This window comes from Rhipicephalus sanguineus, chromosome 9 (assembly GCF_013339695.2).
Source record: "Rhipicephalus sanguineus isolate Rsan-2018 chromosome 9, BIME_Rsan_1.4, whole genome shotgun sequence".
Lineage (NCBI taxonomy): Eukaryota > Metazoa > Arthropoda > Arachnida > Ixodida > Ixodidae > Rhipicephalus > Rhipicephalus sanguineus.
This window is the reverse complement of record NC_051184.2, coordinates 145,962,840-145,989,090: the sequence shown is the minus strand read 5'-3', so window position 1 is coordinate 145,989,090 and position 26,251 is coordinate 145,962,840. Positions and strand designations below refer to the sequence as shown.

General features: G+C 51.5%; 1 protein-coding gene across 2 annotated transcripts in view; it reads right to left on the bottom strand.

Annotated features, from left to right (window-relative positions):
- LOC119403989 (receptor-type tyrosine-protein phosphatase mu) overlaps positions 1–26,251 on the bottom strand; it is a 963,694-nt gene that overhangs the window by 179,801 nt on the left and 757,642 nt on the right. For both annotated transcript variants that reach the window (XM_049419317.1, XM_049419318.1), the window contains one exon: positions 10,553–10,652. In XM_049419317.1, the coding sequence (XP_049275274.1) occupies positions 10,553–10,652 (100 nt within the window). The remainder of the gene's footprint in view (positions 1–10,552; positions 10,653–26,251) is intronic.

The window sequence follows — 26,251 nt, the reverse complement described above, 5'->3', positions numbered from 1 at the left end:
CTAGCAAAAATTTGTTCATTTCCTGTGTACTACCTTCGTTATTTTTTCTTAGTAAAAGCTCACCGCATTATATATGCTTGTATAACCACGGAACATAACGCCTGTATTTGAACTTTGTTTTCCTGTATTGTATTGTTTATGAACACTCCCCTCTGTAATGCTTTTGGCCTTGAGGGCATCAATAAATAAATAAATAAATAAATAAATAAATAGAAGCGCAGGATACATTTCGTTATATAATTAAGTGATTGCTGTGTAGAAGTAAAAGTTCGCCTCAGTTCATGGTTTCCCAGTGCGCAGCCGACAGTGACCACTGTCGAAAGTGGGGGGGCTCCGCCCCCCTAACTTTTCTCAGTGGGGGGCTAGCGCCCCCCTCCCCCCCCCCCCCGGTAGATACGCCTATGTCAGTGACTTCAGCCTTGCTCGTCGCCATGGCTTCATTGACTTCACTCAGCACCCTTATGAAGTCTGAAGCGATGTCGTCGGGAGGAGGCGCAGGTGATATGGGAAGGTCGTTTGTGTGACTAACGCTTTCTTCTATCCGGGGTTCGTTGACCGAGACTTCGCTCAGCAGGGAATGGCCACCGCCATGTGTCGTCCATGCTTGCGCTGAAAACCGACGATGTTGCACCAACGGCTCACAAAGCGTCTCTTTCCAGATATCCGCAGATAAGCCAGCGTCCCGGTATGGCGAATCAAGTGCGATCAAAGCCGTGGCCTCTTCGTGCTGAAATAATGCTGAACTTGGGATTGGCGAGCTCGACGGATAAAAAGTGTTGTCAGCCGCTGACAGTGGTGTAGCGTTCATCCTGTTATCGGAATTCGTTGTCTGATCTGTTACCTGGAACGACGGTGGGAGAGGGACAGGTTGGTTCATGTCTCCAAGCGAAGATGTCCTCGAGGGCAGCGTCACAAACTCCGACTTCTGTAGATGTAAGGAGGTGTCGCCTCTGGTAGCGACGGTGTCGTGTCCGTCGCGTATGCAGAGGACGACACTCGACGTGGTGAGCACAACCTCAGTCCGGTGCTTATACTGGGGCAAGCTGCTAAGCTGTCTGCTGGTGAGTGGCAGTGCGCAGTTTCAGCCTCGAGAAGACGGCCTTTTGGATGTTCGTCCGCGATAAAAGACGTGTCAGATTCGGCGTTGGCGGCATAGCGAATCTGGCCGAAAGCAGCAATCAAAGCTTCACACCAATCCGGCCATGATTGTCGCTTGATGCCGTCGTAGTTGTGCCATGCCTTGGCTGCATCTCGGAGATGGTATATGGCAACGAGCCTTTTATGATCGTCAGGCCAGGCATGACGAGAGCCGAGCGCATTGACGGTGTCTATCCAGGCGTCGGCATCGTCTTGGAATCCGCTGAACTCCGGCAGTTCCAAAACAGCCGGCGATGGCAAGGTGGCAAGACGGAGCCGGGAGCTCAACGATGCCAAGCAGTCGAGCTGGTGCGATAGTTGCGAGATGGCTCGCGTAAGCTCCTCGACGCTGTCGGGTGAGAAGTCCGAAGAGTCAGGGTTCACGTCCGAGGAGTATGTAGGGGTCGCCGCACGCATGGCGGCGAGATCCACGAGCAAGGAAGCCTAGACGGCGTTTCTTGACAGGTCGGATGTTGACAGAGCGGGATGTAGGCCATGGGAAGCGTGAACGGCATTCTCAATGGTCAGGAGCCCGTGCGCATTCTTGCCGTGAGGGGGTAGCATGGTGTCCATTAGGTCGTGCCCTTCAACCACAGAGGAGGCATGGACGCCGTCCACTGGTGGTGGATTGGGCAGCTGAAGTGGCGGTCGCAGGCGAGAGATTACGCCTGTCTTCTGGCGACGATACTGAGGTTGCTTCAGATGCGGTACCAGAGGCGAAGTCCAAAGGAGCGTCGACAGCGTATTGTGAAGGCAAGCCAGTTGAGTCGCCGACCGGAGCTGCAATGACGCCTGCAGACAGCGCGCTGGCTGTGGTACCCGCGGTGGTCAGGTCGGATACCGTGGCAATGGTAGCAGAAGCAGCAGGACGCTGGAAAGTGCGTCCACTTCGTAGCACGGTTTCTGACTGCAGATCGTCGCGCAGAGGTTCGTTGAGCGGCTGCGCTATTGTAACGAAGAAACACAGAGACAGCACCCGTTCCTGGGCCAGCTGTTGTATATTCTGCTCCCCTTCTTTCTCTACTTCGATCAGCTTCCCGCGCGCCCGAAGCCCGGTGTCTTTCTTCGTCATAACAATATATATACCTTTGTCACGCATGCCCAGGAAGGAATAAAGTAGCACACGTACATGAGTCTGCTGTGCATACATTCAAACTAGGGATCCGGCCCCGCCACGGTGGTCTAATGGTTATGGCGCTCGACTGCTGATCCGAAGGTCACGGGATCGATTCCCGGCCGCGGCGGCTGCATTTTCGATGGAGGCGAACATTTTTGAGGCCCGTGCACTTAGATTTAGGTGCACGTTAAAGAACCCCAGGTGATCGAAATTTCCGGAGCTCTCCACTACGGCGTCTCTCACAATCATGTCCTGGTTTTGTGACATTAAACCCCAGCTATTATTATCAAACTAGGGATCCATCAAAGCGATGGACGGCTCGCTTTGCTGGACCCCTAATTTGAATCTATTGCGCAACCACCTCTAATGCACATGCGTTAAAAAAGGAATATATATATATATATATATATATATATATATCATCATCAGCCTGTCTACGCCCACTGCAGGGCAAAGGCCTCTCCCATGTTCCGCCAATCAACCCGATCCTGTGCTTTCTGCTGCCACGTTACACCTGCAAACTTCTTAATCTCATCTACCCACCTAATTTTCTGTCTCCCCCTCGCGCGTTTGCCATCTCTTGGAATCCAGTCAGTTACCCTTAATGACCACCGGTTATCCTGCCGACGTGCTACGTGCCCGGCCCATATCCATTTCTTCTTCTTGATTTCAACTATGATGTCCTTTACGCCCGTTTGTTCCCTGACCCACTCTGCTCTCTTCCTGTCTCTTAAGGTTACACCTATCATTTTCCTTTCCATCGCTCGCTGCGTCGTCCTCAATTTAAGTTGAACCCTCTTTGTAAGTCTCCAGGTTTCTGCTCCGTAGGTAAGTACCGGTAAGATGCAGCTGTTATATACCTTCCTCTTCAGGGATAGTGGTAGATTACCATTCATGATTTGATAATGCTTGCCGAATGAGCCCCAACCCATCCTTATTCTTCTAGTAATTTCACTCTCATGGTTCGGCTCCGCGGTTACTACCTGTCCTAAGTAGACGTACTCCTTTACAACTTCCAGTGTCTCGCCACCTATCGCAAAGCGCTGTTCTCTGCCAAGATTGTTCCGGGCGCCCCCGGGCGTTCCATATATATATATATATATATATATATATATATATATATATATATATATATATATATATATATATATGGAACCTTTCCTTGCTAATAAACAGTTGAGTAACGCTTGGCTTTGCCTACTTTTTTTCCCACGTAGACTTGTCTTTGAGGCATAATATTTTGTGCGTATGTGTGCATTAGGCCTGGCCCGCATGCACGCGATTTTCGAGCGACGGGGACGAGCTACAGCGACAAACGGGCTCCGTCGCGATGTCGCGTCGCGACGGGAGCACCCACATGTTCGCGACAAAGTGTCATGGTTGCTAGATTTAAAACTATTGCGTGCACGCAGGTAAATTGCAAAAAAAAGAATTACAGAGTAGATGAATGGCAGCATATCAAATATATTATTGACTTGTGTGAGATAAGGAAGTCACAGCAGCGTTACGGGATTTTCTTTTTTTTGCAATGTTGTGTTTAACTGCGACAGTAGTATCTGCTGTGACCTCGAGGGGGCGCCCGGAAGCGCACGCTATCTATCTACTACGCATCTACGACGTCTACGACGCTACGACGCACTTTAAACTGACATTGCAGCAAGCTACCACCGAAAGATCAAAACGAGCCGTCGATCAAAATTAACGACAAAATACGGCCGCTGCCTCGCTCTCCACGTGAGATGGGGTTGCAAAGAAGGTAGGCTATAACTTGCATTCATTTAAGTACGCGCCGATTGGAAGCATCAAAAGCAAATGCAACCGAAGCGAGGATCGGTGATGCTGCCATGTTGCCGGAAATCGTCACGCTCACTTCCGGGCGACAAGCGATTTTTTCTAGTTTTCCAGAAAGCTGCGACGCGACAAGCGACGGCGATGGATGGCGCTCCGCAACAGCAAATCATGTCGCTCGTCGCTGTCGCTCGTCGCTGTCGCCCGAAAATCGCGTGCATGTGGTTGGGGCTTTAGATGTGCGCTGTTAGACCGGTGTTGCGTATGAAGTGAAGCAGTGTCTAGTACGCTCGCGATAATATGTCCAATCCAGTTAAAATAATAATTCTTGTGGTTTACCGTCCCAAAGCCACGGTATGATTATGAGAGACACCGCAGTGGACGACTCCAGAAATTTTGGCCTCCCAACGCGCGTTGCGCAACGCGGCGACGGCGTTCGTCTGTCAATGCGCAACAGTTGCAGGTTTTTCCTCCAGACGGGCGTTGCGCAACTGTTGCGGAACGCGGCGGCGGCGCTCGTCGGCGGATTCGAATGGCCACAGACTTTCGCCGAAGACACTTTGGAATTTACAAAGTGTCCTTTAATTTCTTAGTTCCACATCGCGAGTGGGTGCACAAAGGGGCCACTTTTTCGTGCGCGTCTCAAGGGCAGTTTTCAAATTGAAAGAAAGTGTAGGAGCGCTGCGTAATAGAGAACACTCTCAAGCTCCCCCCATGTATGGATGCTATGAGCGTCGCCTTTACAACGGGGCGGTGACATTTGTGCCACCAGGCTCGAAAAACAAAAACGCGCCGTTGCTACGACCATCCCATTCGGCGCGTTCCCAATACAAATTAATTTCGTCAATGCTTTAACACACCGTGACGTGGCAGCTTTAGCCCAAGCCTCGCTCATAGCACCCATCCATATAGAAAAATAATGCTCTCCTAGCAGTCTCACAGAGTTCCCCACTCGCCCTGTGTGAAGTAACGGCCAGCCGAGAGGGAATACACAACGCGAGTAACGTTGCTCTTCGCATTCTTATTTAAAAATTGTAGCGCTACATTAGACGAGGGCAAGAAGAAAGGTACATGACAGGACGGCCGCCGACTCCAACAATTTATATCGAAGCAACCGCACAGCATTTTATAGCAACAAAATACAAGGCACGCATGCGCATGTCTGAAACGCGGGCATGTCTAGCCCGCGTTTCAGAGGGGGAGGGGCGAGGGGAAGTGGAGAGGGGGATGAGAGAGGGATGCAGAGAGGGGAGGGGAGATGGGGAGGGGAGAGGGCATGCGCATGCGCAGTTTACAACTAATTTACATACTATATTTTGTCTTCATCTTGACTGACAATAGTTCTTCTGTTGTCTTCTCCTTGTTCTGTAGGTTTTCTTGTACGACCTTTGAAGTCTTCACTTGATGTCTCTTCCGTGGGGTCTTCATCTCTTCTTCATCTGTGTTGATACCTTCACTTTTTTTTCCTCCCTATTTACGGCTTCCTCACCACTGCCCAGGCTCTTACATTTGACACAGCTGAAATGTTTTCTGAGCCTGATGTTCGAACATCTGCCCGTCTGACCGATATATTTACGTCAAATGACGTCACCTACTGACATCGCCACCGATTCGCCGTCACATTTATCCAGACGCCCCTACCGAAATCCACACGGACGCCAGTGGAGTGGCGCCATTCTTGTTCAACGCAAGTCTGCCTTCGACGAGTACGTCGTTGCTTACGCTAGTCGCACTCTCACCAGAGCTGAAGAAAATTATTCGGTCACGAAGAAGGAATGTCCAGACATCGTTTGGGCAATCACAAAATTTATACCTTACGTATATGGCCGCCCATTTGATGTCGATTGCCACGCCCTCTGCTGGCTATTGTCACTAAAAGACCCATCTGGTTGTCTAGCTCGATGGGCATTACGTCTGCAAGAGTACGACATCCGCCTCGTCTACAGGCCAGGCCGCAGACATTCAGACGCCAACGCTCTTTCTCGCTCTCCACTTCCCCATGACTGTGGAAATGAGTTTGTTTGCAGCTACGATTCAGCGTCCCTTACACACGCTGACATGCCTTCTGAGCAGCGCCAGGACCCTTGGATAGTCTCTTTAATGGAGTTCCTATCTAAGCCGTCACCACGTACCGCCACTCGTTCGCTTAGGCGCACAGCTCGACATTTCACCATCCGCGATGGGCTCCTGCACCACCGCAACTATCTATCTGGTGGTCGCAAGTGGTTGTTGGTGATTCCTCGCCATCTACGTGCCGATATCTGTGACTCCTTTCACGCGGATCCCCGATGCGGCCACGCTGGTGTAATTAAAACCTATGCACGCATCCGGCTGCCGTACTACTGGCTTGGAATGTACCGCTTCGTCCGCCAATACGTGCGTTCATGCTCTAAGTGTCAACGCCGGAAGAACCCACCGCATATAGTCAGTGGACCGCTCCAGCCATTGCCTTGTCCCTCCCGGCCTTTTGATCGCATTGGAATTGATTTGCACGGTCCCCTTCCGTACACACCAGACGGGAACCGCTGGGTGATCGTCGCTATTGATCACTTGGCACGATATGCGGAGACTGCCGTGCTGCCAGAGGCCACACCACGTGAAGCCGGCTTATCCATACTTCACCAACTTGTTCTTCGCCACGGCGCGCCTCGGGAGCTACTCAGCGACCGCGGACGCACATTCCTCTCTGAAGCCGTACAAGCCCTCCTCCGTGAATGCAACGTTGTGCATCAGACAACCAGCGCATACCATCCACAAACCAACGGAATGACTGAGCGCTTTAACCGCACTCTAAGCGACATGTTGCCCATGTACTGTCGGCCGCAAAATTTTGCGGGATCTGCAGCGCGTGGCGGAGCGACGGAAAACTGCATTGCTGCGTCACCTACCGTGACGCAGCCGGTGTTGAGGCTGTCGGCCTCGGCGATTAGCGACGGCGCGTTTAGACAACGTGCCGTTGCCGGATCTAATCGCGGAGGCCGCGGCCGGTAGCCTCAACACCCGCCGCGTCACGGTAGGTGACGCAGCAATGCAGTTTTCCGTCGCTACGCCACGCGCAGGAGATCTCGCAAACTTTTGCGGCCGACAGTACGTTTCCGCTGAGCACATCAACTGGGACCGCATACTACCCTTTCTTACGTACGCTTACACTAGCGCCACTTAGTGTACGACATGATTATTTTCTCCCTTGTTTATTCTTTACGGCCGCAAACCTTCCTCATTAATGGACACCATCCTGCTTACCGCCCGGACGCTTCAGAGTCCACAACTCTATCTGAAGTCGCCACCTATGCCGAGGAATACAGGCAGCTCGCACGTTCCTTAACCGCACAAGACCAAGCACGCCAGAAGGAGCGCCATGACACAAACCTACCTCCCCAGTCACATTCGCCTAGAACATTGGTGCGGCTTCGCGTTCCCTTCTCTGCTCCTGGCCTTTCCACAAAGCTACTGCCTAAGTATGAAGGCCCCTACCGCGTCTTACGTCAAGCATCTGCGGTCAACTATGTTGTCCAGCCCGTTGAATCATCCGCAGACCGGCGCCGCCGTAGCCGCGAGAGTGTTCACGTCGACCGACTGAAGCCGCTCTACGACGCACCAGTCTTACCTGTTCCTTAGGCCGCCAGGATGGCTCCGTTTCTGCGGGGGAGTGATTTGTAGAATTAAAAGGGCGCAGAGAGGAGCGCCAGTGAAAGAAGAAGACGAGGACGGTTGTTGGTGCTCGTGCTTGCTCCGCTTCGGACTGCTGGTCGCTTCACGTGTGCTAGTTCTTTAATAAACGAATCACGGACTCAAAGCTAAACGCGTACCATCAATAAATATATATATATATATATATATATATATATATATATATATATATAACTACACGGGACATGACGGCGACGGCAAAAATCCGCCCAGAGTGTCCATGTAATTGCTATCGCAATAAAAATGAAATGAAAAAACAATTACACCATCTCCCGCAAAGAGGACCTTGAGGCGATGCGAAGCAGCGTTTCGGCATGTCGAGCGCGCGTTTCATACGTAGAAGTTTCCCGCGACGTTCCCGCTTGCGCTGGCCTTCCCTAGCCCGGAGCTCGGGGTCCGCTTGTCGACGTTTACGTTACGCTTCGGCGCGTCGAGCTGCTCCACCCGCTGCTCCGCGAATACTGCAACTGGCGCCGACGTTGGCCCTGCTCTGTGAACGAAAGCTGTTTGCAAGTACCACGGCCCTTACCGTGCGGTAAAGAGAGAGAGGGAACAACTTTATTGAGTACCGTTACAGACGTGGGGAAGAGTCACCTGTGCTTTACAGAGAGGAGCCGCTTGCGCCGTCTTCTGACGCCGTGGGCGTGTACACACAGACGGGCTACAGAAGTACTACGACCTCTGAGTCGTCTCCTGCCCATAGGTCGCCAGAACGGCTCTTTGCCGGAGGGGAAGCAAATGTACTCACTCATACTCGGAAAGACAGGGGGTGAAGGAGAAGACGACGTTTGGCTATCTCGAACATTCCGCTGCTTCCGCCATTACCTCGCAGCTTGACGTGATTTCTTCGCTGTTTTATAAACAAGTGCGGCTCCTAAACGCCCTGTTTTATTTCCATGTATTGGATCTCGAATTAATGAAATAATGAAATAACATTCTTATTTAAAAATTGTAGCGCTATATTAGACGAGGACAAGAAGAAGGTACATGACAGGACGGGCGCTGACTCCAACGTCCTGTCATGTGCCTTATCCTTTTCCTCGTCTAATATAGCGCTACAATTTTAACACGAAAGTGTTTTATGCCGGGGTCCACCAAGTACATCCGTCACGGATATGACGTTGATAAAATGGACGCCAAGGGTGAGAAAGAAAAAAACCAAGAAAAAGATACCCCGCTGGGAATCGAACCCACGACGTTGCGGCCGTGACAGCAAGCGCCTGACGCTCTACCGACTAAGCTAACTCGGGAGATGCTAGACACGGCGCGAACGCGCCTTATATCTTTCACACATTCTCTTTCGCGGCGGGCGGAGCGGGGCGGTGCCGCCGCCTGTGAGATGTGAAAAGAAGTAATGCTTCACGATCGACACTTACTAGCGCTTACTCCGAGATTGCACGCGATATCGGAGGCTATGGTTAAAGCGTCTCGATACCACAGAGGTAGACTGGCCGCGCTGGCGTCGCCGAGGCACCCTTGACGCAGTTACGTTCTATGCCTTTGGCTTCGTGTTAGCGTGCGTCGGCTCATCGTAGTAGTGCCGCTTCCACGTGCACCAACGGGATTTGTCCGCGGCCGACTGCTTCAATTGCGAGAGCACCGACTAACAAAACTGCTGCAATACGCGTTGCAGAAAGGACGCGATTTCGACGGGCGAATGTCGTGCCTTGGTGGAGCGAGAGCAGCGCCTGCGAGACAGAAACCAGCGGGACGCACGCGTTTGCGGCTCAGGCTACGAATCTCGACCTCCCGTGTTGCTGAAGCGCAGTGTGTGTTAGTGTAAGCATGAGCACAGACGTCGGCTACCCATTACTAGAAAGCGCACACCGTGCCGTTTCTCTCCTTAATTGACGACGCTTTGAAGAAGCGCATACCGGGTACCAGTGTTGATTATGAGCTTGTTGATATCATCCTTACGCGGGATTCACGATTCGCTGTGTCTAAATATATGTTCACACCATCAGCTACCACAGCGGTTTATTCATGATCATGGGCGTTAGTCGTCGCGATAGAGACATGCTGTCAACATGGGTGCATCCACGTCAAACGGTGCTGTAGCTGCCAAACTAGAATGGACATTGTACAAGCTGTCATATATCACTACACAATAAGCACTACTTCTGTGAAGACATGTTTCACTTTCGTGTTATACCGATTCCTATGACGGAGGGATCACCCATGTTTTTTAAATAAGAATGTATCACCAACTAGCCCCACAACGTGTTTTATTAAATGAAATAACAGTTGTGCAAAAAAATACCCAGGGTAAAAGAAGGTTGAAAAAATGTTCTTTGAGCTTTGTTTAACCATTGTTCAAAGCTCTCCGCGGTTTATCTGAGTCAACGCATCAAAGCATTCATTAAGAGTCACACTGTTACGAGTGAATTCACAAGAGGTTGAAGTTTCAATGCGTACTGAGAGTTGGTACCACCTGAGAAGTTTGCATCAGGTCGCACTTTCAGTTGGTGTAAGCGCTTCATAGATACGTAAAATTAAATGAAGAAACGGCCGTCCAGAGTGCCCGTGAACGGGCCGCCAAGCTCGGCTTGGCGGTCCCTCCGTGGGACTAGCCGGGTGGCGCGGGGTCTCCCCTGCGTCTTCTCTGGACCCCAATAAAGTTTGCATCATCGTCATCATCAAACGAAACCTGAGTGATAGCCAGATGGCGCTCATTTAAATAAAAATGATGATTGCGAGGCTTGAGCTTAGGCAAGAAATAAGAGAGACTAACTTCCGAGGACCCAATAGCACGCGCCTCTATTTGTCCTTGTCACCTCGGCTCGTGCAAAAGGCACCGCATTCGAACGGCATTGTACGTACCTGGTAGTATCTCGATCGACCTGTTCTTGAGCCGGTTCTCGTTCGTGAGTGCGAACTTGCATTTCTCAGGTGGTAAAGGAGGCGATAGCTGCTTCAGTTTCTGCAGGTGAGAGAAACGAAGAACAATGGAGCGAACTTGGGCGTCTTGGTTAAGCATGATGAACCATACAGCGCGAGTAAACAACGGGGACACAGGAAGCGCTGCGTGTGTGTTCCCTTCCTGTATCCCCGTTGTTTACTCGCGCTGTATGGTTCAACGAAGAACAATGTTGCAGCTTGTGAGCGTTGGGAAACGCGGTATTAAAATAGGGGGAAATGGTCTCGGAATACACAAGTCATCAGACTCAGGCGACTTTTTTTCTCTCGCTTAAATCTCTATAGAGGTCTGTCCCACCAAGTAGCTCTAAAAAATATTCTTAAAAAAAAAACTTGTGCCATAATTTCTTCTCCACTCAGACCAGGGCATGGCGTCTTTTTTTCATCTTCGCTCGTGGTGGCGACATGAAGTTAATATCTACGACCCCAACATGGCATCTCAAGTATAGCAGTCTAATCAAAAGCTTCGTCGCGTACCCATGCAATTAAGAATATGCTATGTTTCTTACCAGGGTACGCGTGACGACACGCAGAGGTGCATTTCATTTCCTCTTTCATAACGGGAAGTGGAAAAACACAGTCACAGCATTCAAGCACTATTGGTGCTCATTTCAATTAAATTTTTATTGCAATCATGGTGTAGGAAGGAAATCTTTTTCGTTTCTGTTTTAGTTTCGTTCCACCGCAAAAAGTACCGTTCCATTTCTCTGAGGGAGCCAGAGACCTAACAAACCAAGTTTCTGAAAATTTTGTTGAGCGTATGTGGCAAAAATCCGAAAACAAAAACACTTTGAAATCCGTGACATCGCCATTGGAAGTTTCGGTGGGAAGTAAAATATGAAGCTTTTGACACTGATTTTCTCATCTATTAATAAACCTACGACGGTGAAATTAGCAACGCTACGGCTTTCAGAGTCTTATTTATGGGCCTAAACTAAGAAAGTGTTTCATTTTAGTGTCGCTTTTGAGAACGTGGACAGGCGTAAAACACGTTGTTCCCACGTTCTTAAGAGGAGCGCAAGTAACTGCACCACAAATTTCTACCAACTAGCACAAACCAGCGCCCTTCAACGTTATGGAATTTAATTTTCTCAAAAGTGAATTACGAATTTTCTGAGCAGGCTCAATGCTTTCTGTCAAGGTAGTGAGCATGATCAAAGAACTAGCCTGTTATCGACTTTAGTCTCTGATATGCGAGACCACTTTTCTTATAAAACAAACTTCAGCGCCGACAATGCCCTGTACACATCTTTACTTCGAAATTCCTGCCTGAGACACGCGCTCACTACTGTACCCTGAGATATGCATTATTGCTCGCGTTGCATGACCTCCGTTGTTCCGGATCGCCAAGTTTTTCCGTGAGTCGAAAAATGATAAAAAACATTTCGGTTTCACTGCTGGACGAAATAATGAATAACGTTTCGGTTATATTTTTATTGGGTGAAAAACATCGTTTTTTTTTCGTTTTTTGGTTTTTTGTTTTCGTTCTGTTCCGACACACTCATTGCAAATGAAGTTTTCTTCGGCATAACGCAGTAAATCACAAGCACAAATATGAGCACAAATATCAACATTTGGCCGAGCTGAACATGTCGATGAGATGGCGCAACAAACGAGGACACACTGTGCACGCCCTTGTTGCCTTGTGCTACGCCATCGATATGTTCTATAAGAGCAGAGATTTGAAGTCATCGTTATCGCTACGATGCGCTCGCCATATGCTCTAGTGACTAAGCGGCCAACAAAACATGTTTTGTTTCAAAATATGAAACAAAACGGTGTGTTACTTGAGTGTGACTGTGTTTCGCCGTGTAGCAGCGGGAGCGTACTCGGTCGAGGACCAGATGGTGGCGAGTTCGAATCCACGTGGCAGAGTATTTGTTTTTCATACGGACTCTGTTTATTGCGCCAATTCTCCGCATATCACTTTCTTTACTAAAAAATTCGGCAGATCCCACGTACCGTGGGAGTCGATGTTATGCGAAGCATGTGGCGGGAAGGTGACTGTGGCGTAATTTTTTTACTGAGGGACCTGTCACAAAATGACGCTAAAGATTTGTATCAATGTTATACCCACAGATATACGTTGAAGAGCCGCATATGTGTTAAATATGCCAGTTGTTTACGGTTGGGTAACGCTGCCAACGGCAGCGTGGGTATTACCAACACCACAAGCGGTAAGTTGATATGTAGTGCTTATACTTGTCTCTTATGATGGAGAACGAACGCACATTTCACGAACCCGTGTGCATGTGTGGAAGAAGTTCCTGACAGTTCTTGAACAAGGTCATCATAACCGTGATCAGTGAGCACCAGCAGCTGGTCATGACTTGTTATAGTATCCGGTCGTGATCGTGGTGACGAGGGGTCCATGTGTAGTGTAGTATGTGATATAGTAGAGCTGTTGGAATTCGTGGATGCCTCGGTCATTTCGTCGACAAATTGTGAGTCGATAGAGCCGGCGACATGTCGGAACCTGAAGCCACCCTTCGCGTTGGTGAGGTATAGGCTGTCGAGGCTGGTAAGTCTGGATAGTGCTACGTAGACCAACATCAGTGGATGGCGCTTGTCATATTCGTAGACTAGCTGGGCGTATGTGGCCTACGTTGTCTAGTCTACAAAGCGGTTGCCAACCAATCTGGCATCATCCTCGGTCAGCATGAGGCCATCGCCCAGCCTCGTAAGAACTGAAGAGGACACTGCGTCATTCTGGCGGACGGAGTGCACTTTACGGTGCGGTGATGTGTATATTATGTATAACTTTCTTTAATGTGTGATGAGGTTTATTGGAGTAATGAAGTTGCAACGAGGTCGCAACGAAAAAAGGACCGTACGGCAACGCAATGCAACGCTGACGGAGGCGGTACAGGCTCTCGTGCAATCAGAGCGCGGGTCGTCTTTTCGTCCTCTTTCACAGGCGCATACTCGTTCGTGCATCTGCTCCACTACAATACCCCCGGGGTGAAGCGTAGCCATCCTGGCGACTCATGGAGTACGTAGAATGAGGGGGTCGTAGTAGGGCTTGAGACGGTCGATGTGTACAGTCTCGCGCCCTCGACAGCGCAAATCTGGCGACTGTGTGAGGGGCTCGACGATGTAGTTCACCGGCGAGGTGGCATGAATGACACGGTACGGACCATGGTACCGCGCCAGAAGTTTAGAGGAAAGGCCAGGGACGTGGGGGGGTACCCAAAGCCAAACAAGGGAGCCAGCAGGAAACGTAGGAGCTGGGTGACGAACGTCGTCATGATGCGTCTTTTGTCGACCTTGAGCTTCCGCTGTAAGGGAACGAGCCAACTGACGGCAGTCTTCGGCGTATCTGGCGACTTCAGAAACTGGAGTGCACTCAGAGGCATCAGGGCGGTACGGGAGTATGGTGTCCAGTAGGTGGGAAGGTTCGCGGCCGTACAAGAGAAAGAACGGGGAAAAGCCGGTAGTCGCTTGCGTCGCGGTGTTGTAAGCGAACGTAACAAAAGGTAGTACAGTGTCCCAGTTGGTGTGGTCGGAGGAGATATACATCCTCAACATGTCGCCGAGTGTGCGGTTGAACCGCTCGGTGAGACCATTTGTCTGTGGATGGTAGGCGGTGGATTTCCGGTGAATGATGTTGCATTCAGCGAGGAGGGCTTGGATGACCTCTGACAAGAACACGCGACCCCTATCACTGAGTAGTTCCCGCGGAGCACCATGGCGTAGAATGAAGCTGCGGAGAATGAAAAGTGCAACTTCGCGGGCGGTCGCTGCCGGGAGAGCTGCAGTCTCAGCGTAGCGCGTAAGATGATCGACGCCGACAATAATCCACCGGTTTCCAGAGCCACTATACGGGAGGGGGCCGTAGAGGTCGATACCCACGCGGTCAAATGGGCGAGCCGGGCACGGGAGCGGCTGCAACGTGCCAGTAAGGTGTCGCGGAGGTGTCTTGCTTTGTTGGCATGTAGGGCAAGACTGAACGTATTTCTGCACAAAGCGATACATTCCTCGCCAGTAATATCGCTGACGTAGCCTTTCGTAGGTTTTCAAGACGCCGGCGTGAGCACTTTGGGGATCTGCATGGAAATTCGCGCAGATGTCAGAGCGCATATGACTAGGGACAGCAAGGAGCCATTTCCGACCACCTGGCATGTAGTTGCGGCGGTACAGAATGTTGTCTCGCACGGAAAAGTGGACTGCTTGACGGCGTAGCGCTCTCGTCGAAGGGACAGCAGAAGGATCGGTAAGGTAGTCGAGCAACAAGGCAAGGTATGCGTCTTTACGCTGCTCCGAAAGCATGTCAGTGGTGTCGAGTGGTGACCAGGTGTTAGAGAGGGGTGACAGAGAAGCCACATCTGGTGTTATTGGCGAGCGGGAGAGTGCATCAGCATCCGCATGCTTGCGACCGGAACGATATACGACACGAATGTCGTATTCCTGCAATCGAAGTGCCCAACGGCCCAGGCGTCCCGACGGGTCTTTCAAGGTGGAAAGCCAACAGAGAGCGTGGTGGTCTGTAACCACGTCGAAAGGACGGCCGTAAAGGTACGGGCGAAACTTCGTCAATGCCCAGATTATCGCCAAGCACTCCTTCTCTGTCACGGAGTAGTTCAATTCAGCCTTCTTGAGAGCACGACTTGCATAAGCGACAACGTATTCACCTTTGGTGCCTTTCCGTTGTGCCAAAACTGCACCAAGACCGACGCCACTTGCATCGGTGTGAATTTCTGTGGGAGCAGTGGGGTCGTAGTGACGAAGGATAGGTGGTGAGGTCAACAGGCGGCGCAACTGGCGAAATGCGTCATCACATGCAGGTGACCATGCAGAGATACCTTTGCTGTTGGCAAGCAGACTCGTCAAAGGTGCGATGATGGACGCGAAGTTGCGCACGAAGCGGCGAAAATAGGAGCAGAGGCCGACAAAACTTCTGAGGGCTTTTATCGATGTGGGCTTTGGGAATTCGGCGACAGCTCGAAGCTTATCGGGATCCGGAAGAACGCCGTCTTTTGAGATGACATGTCCCAAGATGGTTAGTTTCCGTGCTGCGAAGTGGCACTTCTTGGTGTTAAGTTGTAGGCCCGCAGAAGTTAGGCACGTGAGAATTTCGTGCAGACGATCAAGGTGTGTCGGGAAATCTGCTGAAAAGACTACTATGTCGTCCAGGTAACACAAGCAAGTCTTCCACTTGTGGCCTCGAAGGATGGTATCGATCATGCGCTCAAATGTTGCAGGCGCGTTGCAGAGCCCAAATGGCATGACATTGAACTCATATAGGCCATCGGGCGTTACAAAGGCTGTTTTAGGGCGATCACACTCAGCCATGGGCACCTGCCAATACCCAGAACGCAGATCCAAGGATGTAAAGTACTCGGCGCCTTGTAAACAGTCAAGAGCATCGTCTATTCGCGGTAGCGGGTAGACGTCTTTTTTCGTAATCTTGTTTAAGCGGCGATAGTCAACGCAAAATCGAATGGTGCCATCTTTTTTCTTTACCAATACCACAGGTGATGACCAAGGACTTTGAGAAGGCTGTATCACTCCACGTTGAAGCATGTCATCCACTTGCTCCGTAATGACGCGGCGCTCTTCGGCGGAAACGCGGTAAGGCCGCTGTCGCAGGGGCGAGTGGGAGCCGGTGTCGATAGTATGACTGATAGTCGTGGTGCGGCCTAACGAAGGTTGTTGACAGTCGAAAGAAGAGATAAACTTGTTAAGGATATCAACAAGTTGGCGGCGATGAGAGGGGGAGAGGTTTGCGTCAATGGCGTTGTCGAACGCTGACGAACTTGATGGCTGAGATGCGGGAGTGATTGTGGCGATGTGACAACATGTGGTGTCATCGGGAAGATCAAGATCATCGATGTGGTCGACAGGTTGTACGGATCCTAAACTTTCACCACGGAGTAAGGCAATGGGGTAGTTGCAGTGGTTTGTAATCAGCATTACGGTTGACCCAGACGCAATTGTGAGAACGGCAAATGGGAGAACGATGCCCTTGCGTTCAGTAAACAATGGAGATGGCGTAAACACGACCGTGGCGTCAGGTTGAGCAGTACACGAAAGGGTAATAGGGACTGAAGCTTCCGGTGGCAAGGTGGTGTCGGCATCAACGATGAGTTTGCAGGGAAGGAGAGAACGGTCGGGAGATGAAAATTCACATGTTGACACAAGGGACACTTCCGCACGTGAACAATCGATGATAGCGTCATGACGTGAAAGGAAATCCCAACCCAGGATGACGTCATGAGAGCAAGATGGCAGGACAAAAAATTCGACGATGTACATAATGTCTTGGATGATGACGCGCGCCGTACACACAGCTGAGGGATGAATGCGTTGCGCGCTAGCCGTGGACAGCACCATGCCAGAGAGAGATGTTGTCACTTTCTTGAGCCTCCGACAAAAGTTCGCGTTCATCACAGAAACGGCGGCCCCGGTATCTACAAGTGCTAGTGCGGCGACTCCCTCAACTTCGACATCAATAACGTTTTGCGGCGAAAATGGAGGCCTTGAGAATTGCGCACAAGTTGCAGTTCTTGCCTCCGGAACTGCACTGATTAGTTTCCCTCATCAGAAGGTGGGCGACGACGCATAGGCGATGGCGACCGGCGACGAGGAGAAGGGAAACGAGCACTTGCTGAGCGGCGATCCGAGTCGGAGTGCCTCTGCTCGGATGCAGATGTGGTGGCATGTTGCGGCGCGTAGGCAGGAGTGCCGAAGGAGGCGTACGCAGGTGTGGGACGGCGGCGGCAGACGCGCGCAATATGGCCAGCGATACCACACGCGAAGCAGATAGGGCGGTTGTCATGAGTGCGCCACGCATCTGATGGACGGAAGAAGTGTGGTGGGGGCCTGTAAACTGGAGGCGAGGCGGGATTGGGTGGTGCCGATAAGGAGCTTGGATGCGGTGGGGGCCGCGCGACCACAGCTGCGTAGCTGAGAGGTTGAGATGGAGCAGGCGTTGCGTAGTCGGAACTCGAGAGGCGGGACGGCATGGAAGTGCGCGGGTAAGGGGCCGGAACTGCAGGGAGGGCGCCACAAATTTCGGTGCGTATGGCCTGCTGCAGTGTCGGAGGCAGGGTTGCGGTGGACGAGTCGCTATGAGGTAGCAGGGAGAGCTGTCGGGCCACTTCCTCTCTGATGAAGTCCTTGATCTGGTTGGTAAGTGTGCCCTGGCAAACGTTGCCGTTTGCGACTGCGACGGCCGAGATCGAATCTGGTGATGGGAGACTTTGCCGGGCGATGGAACGCTGACGACGCAATTCGTCAAAGCTCTGGCACAGGCTGACGAGCACTTCCACAGTGGTCGGGCTTTTCGCCAGCAACATCTGGAATGCGCCATCTTCGATACCCTTGAGGATGTGCCTGATCTTCTCGTCTTCCGGCATAGATGGGTTAACCCGCCTGCATAGGTCTAGCACATCCTCAATGTAACTGGGAAATGTCTCTCCAGGCTGCTGCGCTCGGTGGCGTAGACGCTGGTCAGCGCGGAGCTTGCGGACCTCTGGTCGGCCAAATGCTTCAGTTACGAGGGTCTTGAAGGCTGACCAGTTGGCGATGGCGGATTCGCGGTTGGTAAACCAAAGTTTAGCGACGTCAGCCAAGTAAAAGATAACGTAGCCAAGCTTAGAGGCGTCGTCCCACTTGTTGCTGGCACTTACGCGTTCGTATAAGGAGAGCCAGTCTTCGACGTCGTGCTCACCACTTCCGCTGAAGATGGGCGGGTCTCGTTGACGGGTAGAGCCGGGGCAAGGGGACGGGGCAGCCGGTGGTGCTGGCTGGGCAGTGACTGCGTCAGTCATGTTGTCCGGTGGTCTTTCGGCCAACTTGCGAGAGCGGAGCTCCAGGTCTGTTTGGGGATCTCAGCAACCTCCACCAAATGTGGTGAGGTTTATTGGAGTAATGAAGTTGCAACGAGGTCGCAACGAAAAAAGGACCGTACGGCAACGCAATGCAACGCTGACGGAGGCGGTACAGGCTCTCGTGCAATCAGAGCGCGGGTCGTCTTTTCGTCCTCTTTCACAGGCGCATACTCGTTCGTGCATCTGCTCCACTACAAATGTATTTCTCCGGGGTCGATCAATGCTTCAATATAGCTTGCTGAATCATAGGAGTACAAATGTAATGTTTATTAGACTGCTATAAAAGCGGAGCCAACACTGGAACCACAGACGTTAATCTGATATGACGCCTGTATCGTAGGAGTACACATCGTAGGAGTATCATGTAGCGCTCATTGCTTTCTTGTAAAATAAGATAGCAAGCACCACAACCACACTTGACATTGCACCGATATTACGCCTGCGTAGGCTGTTTTTCCAAACCAGATTATAGACCTGGCGTGGCTCACTGGTAGAATACCTGATTGCCACGCAGAATGCTTGGGTTCGATTCCTGCTGGGATCATAATTTTCATTCTTTCCATTCGGCAAGTCAACGCTGCCGATGTTGGTTTTTCTTAACGCTCTCGCATTTAGGTTACCAATGTCTGTTCTCGCCGTTCCTGGGTAGATATAAACTGTCAATCACCTGTGGCGCATACCCGTACACCACGGCCCGTGGCAAACGGGTATGTGCCACACGTGTCTAGTGGAAAGGGTTTGACGACGTACGTGACAGGATTTTCACATTATTTATGTCATGACCCGACAATCCTATTCATCCAATCCTCTTACCCTCCCATGCCAATTTTGGTCTGCGCTGGGGTATGGAGGCGACCATGAGAGCACCCAGACGTAGGCGGCTAGATAGATAGATAGATACGTAGATAGAAACTCTCAAAGTGCCAAAGGTTCGCTAAGAAATGCTTCGCATTTAAAAGTCACAGTTTCGCCGCAAGGGCGAAGCCATGAATGCGATAGCAAGAAGCTGAAATGTCACACGAAGAACCACAAGCAGCTCGATACATGTAGCGCGCCGCTGAAGCACAAAGAAGGACGCCCTAAAAGAACGCAGAGGCATACACAGGGCAAGCGTGAACTAACAGCTGTCACAGTTGTTACGCCGCTGCGCTTGCGCAACGCGCTGCAAATGTGGACAATGGCGAATGAGACGCTCTTAGATAATTTCTGTTCCTTTAATCTGCGGCGCGTGGAGTTACCCCCTGCGTATCCAGCCACACGGGGGCGTCTGATGGAAGGTGTGCCCGGTGTTGTTTCTTTCCTTTCCTTCCACATCACGAGTGGGTACAGAAAATGGCCACTTTTTCGTGCGCGTATTAAAGGCGGTTTGCAAATTGAAAGAAAATTTGGAGCGCTGCGTCGGCAAGTGTCGACAATGGCGAATGAGACGTTCTTAGATATTTCTTCTTTTTTAAACTGTGGCGCGTGGAGTGACCCCCCTACGTTTCCAGCCACACAGGGGCGTCTGATGTAAGGTGTGCCCGGTGTTTTGTTTTTTGTCCTTCCACATTACGAGTGGGCACAGAAAAGTGCCACTTTGTCGTGCGCGTCTCAGGGGCAGTTGTCAAATTGAAAAAGAAATAGGAGCGTTGCGTGATAGGAATGTTGAAGGGTGAACTAGTGGGCTAGTTGGTTGATCATACCGTATGGGGAAACAGCGCGAGGACCAGGACAGGAAAAGGCACACATATAACCACACGTAGCGCTGACTGGCAACTGAAGTTTATTGCGGCGAACAACGTAAATAAATACACATCCACGTATCAGCCAACGCCAAAGAAATCAAGAACAGACCACAGAAGAAAGAGAAGGAAAACCAAAAATAATAAAACTACTCCGATGTCCTGGTCCTCGCGCTGTTTCCCCCTACGACGTGATAGAAAGCACGCTCACGCTCCTCCGAGATTTGCTTACCACCAATAGGACATGATGTATATAAACAGCTCGCCGTTATTTCGCCGGCGCATGCATGGCGTGTGGCTGAGCAGTCAAACGCAGCGCGCTGGGGAGCGAGGGGCTGACGTGAATATCATACGTAACTTTAACGTATTCCTCCGGGGTGGAGTAACGCCTGCATATAGCTTGCTGAATCATAGGAATACAAATGTAATGTTTATTAGACTATGTTGAGACGCGTCGCTCGGCAGAACTGCGCAAGTGAACAACTCGCGTCCCAAACAACAACAACTGAACTTTTATTATCACCCTTCCTCTCGAAGATAACTTTTTCGTGCGGGCGCATGCGCTCTCTGCACCGCACACGGAAGCACCGCTTTGCGTCGCCACAGTACTCCCCCCTAGTGAGTGCGCGCGCAACGGCCGCACTCGGACGACCCACTGTGGTTCATAAGTTCATGCGCACCGGGGGCCTCGCACACAGTCCACTCCGCGTGAACCGCTTGAGGACTTGTTGGGGCTGCGCTACGTCGTCTGCCGGGGGTGCCTGCGGAGATGGAGCTCGAGGTGGGGCGGGTGCTTCGTTGTCGGAGTCCACGTGTGCTTATTTTACGCGGTCTAGAGAAACCACGTCGTGACGACCACCTCTGTCGATTGTAATGTGCTTGTCTACCCGTCGCAGCACCATGAAGGGGCCGTCGTACGGGGGCCGGAGTGGACGCTGTACGGCGTCGTGCCTCACAAACACGTGAGAGCAGGAGGAGAGTTCCCGGTCCACGTAGACTGACCGGGCTGCGGGCGGACGCGGAGGAACAGCGCGTAGCTTGCTCATGATGTCTCGTAGTCGCACGGCGTGGTCCGCGTTCGCGTACACGTTCTCGTCCTTACTGGTAGTGAAAAACTCCCCTGGGAGGCGAAGCGTTGTTCCGTACACCAGTTCAGCGGAGCAGCATCCAATATCTGCTTTCAGAGCCGTCCTTACGCCCAATAAAACAAACGGCAGTGCCTCTACCCAACTGTGAATCGCAGTAGCTGTCAGGCTCGTCTTCAGATGGCGATGGAACCTTTCCACTATACCGTTGCTTATCGGATGGTAGGCAGTTGTTCTGATGCGGTAAGTACCCAAGAGTCGGGTGACGCTTGCGAACAGGGTTGACTCAAACTGTGTTCCGCGATCCGTAGTCACGGTTGCCGGCACTCCGAAGCGGGCCACCCAGTGGAAGATAAATGCGCGGGCGACGGTATCAGCAGTCATGTCTGGAATGGGCACTGCCTCCGGCCATCGCGTGAAGCGATCGATGCAGGTTAGCAGGTAGCTTTGCCCCTGGCACAACGGCAGTGGTCCCACAATGTCACCATGCACATGTGCAAACCGACCGTCCGGCAGAGGGAGGGATCCCAAGTGGGTCACAGTATGTCGCTGAACTTTGGAGCGCTGGCATGCGAGGCACTCTCGTGTCCAGTGTCGGACATCCCGGTTTATTCCTGGCCACACGAACCTCGCTGTGCATAGCCGTTGCGTGGCTCGAATCCCGGGATGCGCCAGGCTGTGCAGCAAGTCAAAAATGCTGCGATGGAGGTTCGAGGGGACGAACGGTCGGGCCCTGCCTGTAGACATGTCACAGCATACGGATCCTGTGGGTTCTGCCAACCATTGCAGCTTCAAGGCGCTGGTTGGGGACGTCAGTAGACGCTTCAATTCTCCATCACTGCGTTTAGCCGTCGTAAGTGTGGTGAAGTCCACGCCGCTCGGCAGGCTGATGGCATTCACTGGACCGCGCGAAAGAGCGTCGGCAGCAGCATTATCCGTGCCCTTAACGTGGCGTATATCTGTCGTGAATTCTGCGATATACGACATTTGGCGGAGCTCCCGTGCCACGTGCGCACCAGAATCGGAGTTCGCGCGCAATGCGTAGGTGAGTGGCTTGTGATCCGTGAGCACGAAAAAAATCACAGCATATCCACGGAGTGAATGATGATGAGTGGGCGAAGCTGCGGAGGTTCATCGGTAAACCGTGAATCTTCCGTGAATTCTGCCCAGTACATCATCACCGACGTGAGATCAGGCGCGTTTATACTAAAGGTTCGATGAGTTATGACGACTTGCAGCGCACTTTAATTTTACATGTTCGCTGTGAATTTTCATTGTTTAGAAAACCATTGCTTAGAAAACATCTGGCGTCTTTCGTTAAGCAGCTGGCGTCTTTTCGTTTTGCTTTAGAAACATCTGGCGTTCTATCGTTTTGCTTTTACAAAACATCTGGCGTCTTTTGTTGGTTTATTTCATCAATCAACGGCGTTTTGAACAAAATTTTTATTGTTTAATCACGCACAGGAGAAATCTCACCAGGCACTACCTTGGAGGTAAAGAATGGCTGCTAATGGGAATGAGAGACAGAAGAAGTCGGCTTTTAGCTAACGCTGCGAATTTTTTGATTGTTCAACAACGCACAGGAAAAATCTCCCACCGGCACGACCTTGCAGGTCAAAGCGTAAGACTGGTTACATACTACGCTACGAGGGACGAACGGGTGCCGCTATAAGGAGCTTCGCCCCTAAAATTCTTGTCCTTCCACATAATGTCGGAAATGCCGGATAGCCGCGTATATGGCCAGGAGTTCCCTACTGAAGGTGCTGTACCTTCGTTCGGACGGGCTCAGTTTTCTGGAGAAGAAGGAGATTGGTCGCCACACTCCGCTCACCCTCTGCTGCAACACGGCTCCAATCGCTGCATCGGAGGCGTCTACCATAACACACTGAGGAACACCCAGCTGCGGGTACCTGAGCATGGTAGTGTGGCATACTTTTCTTCTTCTTCTGGCACGTCGCACTTGGGACATAAACTAGTAGTGGGTAGTCTGCTGTGGAGAAAGAAGAGGTAGTTGGAACAATGGCGGAGATACAATAATAAACCGCGCTGTGTTTTCGGAACCGCGTTTCAGTGTGCTATATTTATTGGTGACCCGGACTACGAACGCGACCTTCCATGGAGCAGCGTGAGCATCTCGACGGCCTCAGCCCTGGTACCGCTGCCACTGCACCTGGCCATGTACCCTCTTCCGGTGTTGTTGGAGGTACTACTACTATAACGCTACCACAGCTGTGGCTTGCCGATCCCTCCTTATGGTTCATTCAAGTCGAGAACAAGTTCCGCATTCATCGCATCACGTCAGAAGTTCGCAAGCATGAGATGCTCGTTGAAGCGTTGCCGCCACAGGCAATGGCCGAAATACGCGACATCCTCGTGGGCCCGCCTGGTGACACTCCATATACGACAGTAAAACAGGCTCTTCTTCACCGACTCGTTCCGCCTAAGCATCGGCGCATTCAGCAACTTCTGTGCAACGAAGAGCTCGGGGACCGCCGTCCTACACAGTTTCTACGTCACCTGCAGCATCTACTTGGGGACCAGCCGGACGGCTTGGAAACATCCATACTACGTGAGTTGTTTCTACAGCGTCTTCCACCTACCGTGCGAATGGCTCTTGTCCCAGCTCAGGATAAGACGCTGTCGGAGCTGGCAGAAATGGCCGATGACATGATGGACGTGGCTCCGGCAGTCATAAACGCTGCCCACACCTCTCCGATTTCCGAAGCAGATTCCCTTCGAGAAACGGTAAAAGATCTCGCAGCTGAAGTCGCCAACTTGCGTCTGCAATTGCTGAGCATTCGCAACTTAAATGACCAGCCTCGTCCACACCGACCATCTCTCACGTCGCCTGCTCCGCAACGGCCCCGCCACCAGCCCGAGCACCGCTTTTCACCGCGGAACACATGCTACTATCACCGGCGTTTTCGTGCCGCGGCTCGCAGATGTGTGCCACCCTGCTCATGGCGCATGGGAAACGCTCCGGCCGATCGTCAATAACAGCGGCGGGCGATCAAGGCCAAGCATCAAGCCGCCTCTTCCACATCACCGACAGAACCACAGGTCTTCGCTTGCTGGTGGACACTGGAGCAGAAGTCAGCATAATTCCAGCGTCCAAAACTGACCGGCGTCTCCGCGAGAAGTCAACTCCTTTACAAGCGATCAATTCTTCGGTCATCGCAACTTACGGACAGAAGTCTCTGACCCTTGATCTCGGTCTCAAGAGGAAACTGCAGTGGTTATTTTGGATAGCAGACGTACGCTACGCAATCTTAGGCGCCGATTTCTTAAGGCATTTTCATCTGCTCGTGGATATGAACCGCTGTCGCCTGGTGGATAGCTATACCGGCTTATCGGTAAATGGTTTTCTGTCACGCGCTACGGCCCTAAACCCCACTTTCGTGAAACCGCCTACGTCACCATATACAGCTCTGCTCAACGAGTTTCCGGAGATTACAACGCAGTCTCCAATGGATAAGACCCCCAAGCACACTGTGACCCACTGCATCGTAACCACAGGCCCACCGGTTCACTGCCGCCCTCGCCGACTTGGCCCTGATAAACTTCGCATTGCTCGCAACGAGTTTGAGCATATGTTACAGCTGCAGATCATTCGTCCGTCATCAAGCTCGTGGTCGTCGGCGCTACACATGGTTCCCAAGAAGAACAATGACTGGCGGCCCTGTGGTGATTATCGGGCTCTCAATGCAGTCACCGTTCCAGATCGATACCCGTTACCCAATATTCAGGACTGTACTGCCTTTTTAACCGGCACAACAGTATACTCGAAGATTGATCTCGTGAAAGCTTATCACCAGATCCCCGTTGAGCCTTCTGACATTCCCAAAACTGCAATAATTACCCCATTTGGACTCTATGAGTATTTACGAATGCCCTTCGGTTTGAGAAACGCAGCTCAGACATTTCAGCGTTTTATAGACGAAGTCACAAGAGGCTTGCCGTTTTGTTTCGCCTATATCGACGATCTTCTCGTTGCCAGCAAGGACGCTGAAACGCACAAGGCACATCTACGTGAGCTTTTCACTCGACTGCGTGATTACGACCTTGTCATCAATGTAGAAAAGTGTCAGTTTGGAGTCTCGGAGATAGCATTCCTCGGACATCAGATCACTAAAGATGGCATCACTCCTCTACCTGACAAGGTTCAAGCTATCCTCGAGTACCCGCCTCCCACGTCCATACGTAGTCTGCGACGTTTTCTCGGACTCGTCAATTTTTATCGCCGCTTCATCCCTACATGCTCTACACTGCTGCAGCCTCTGGAAGCACTACTCTCGACTTCGCAAGCCGAGTCAGCCGCACTTCCCTGGGACACGGTCGCGGATCAAGCTTTTTCCGCCGTTAAGACCAAACTCGCCCAGGCCACCCTCCTGCATCACCCTTCACCAACTGCTCCCACTAGCCTCATGGTGGACGCTTCTTCAGAAGCAGTTGGAGCCGCTCTTCATCAATGGATCAATGGTGCATGGGCTCCAATTTCCTTCTTCTCCCGCAAGTTACGCGACACTGAGCGCCGATACAGTACTTTCGGACGGGAGCTCCTCGCGGCCTACCTTGCGGTGAAGCATTTCAGGTACTTCCTTGAAGGGCGACAATTTGCCATTCTCACCGACCACAAGCCACTTGTTTCGGCTTTACGTTCCTGCAGTGCCACGCACACTCCTAGAGAACTTCGGCACCTTGCTTTCATTGCCGAATTCACCACAGACATACGTTATGTAAAAGGCAGCTTTAACAGTGCAGCGGACGCTCTCAGTCGTATTACCATCAATGCCACGACAGGCACCACCGACCTTTCATTGTCTTCGCTCGCGGAGGCACAGGCATTAGACGATGAGCTTCCACGACTCCGATACTCTACTTCCCTCCGACTGGAACAAGTTAACTTTCCCGACGACGACGTTACGCTCTGGTGCGATGTTTCACACAACTGCACTCGTATCTATG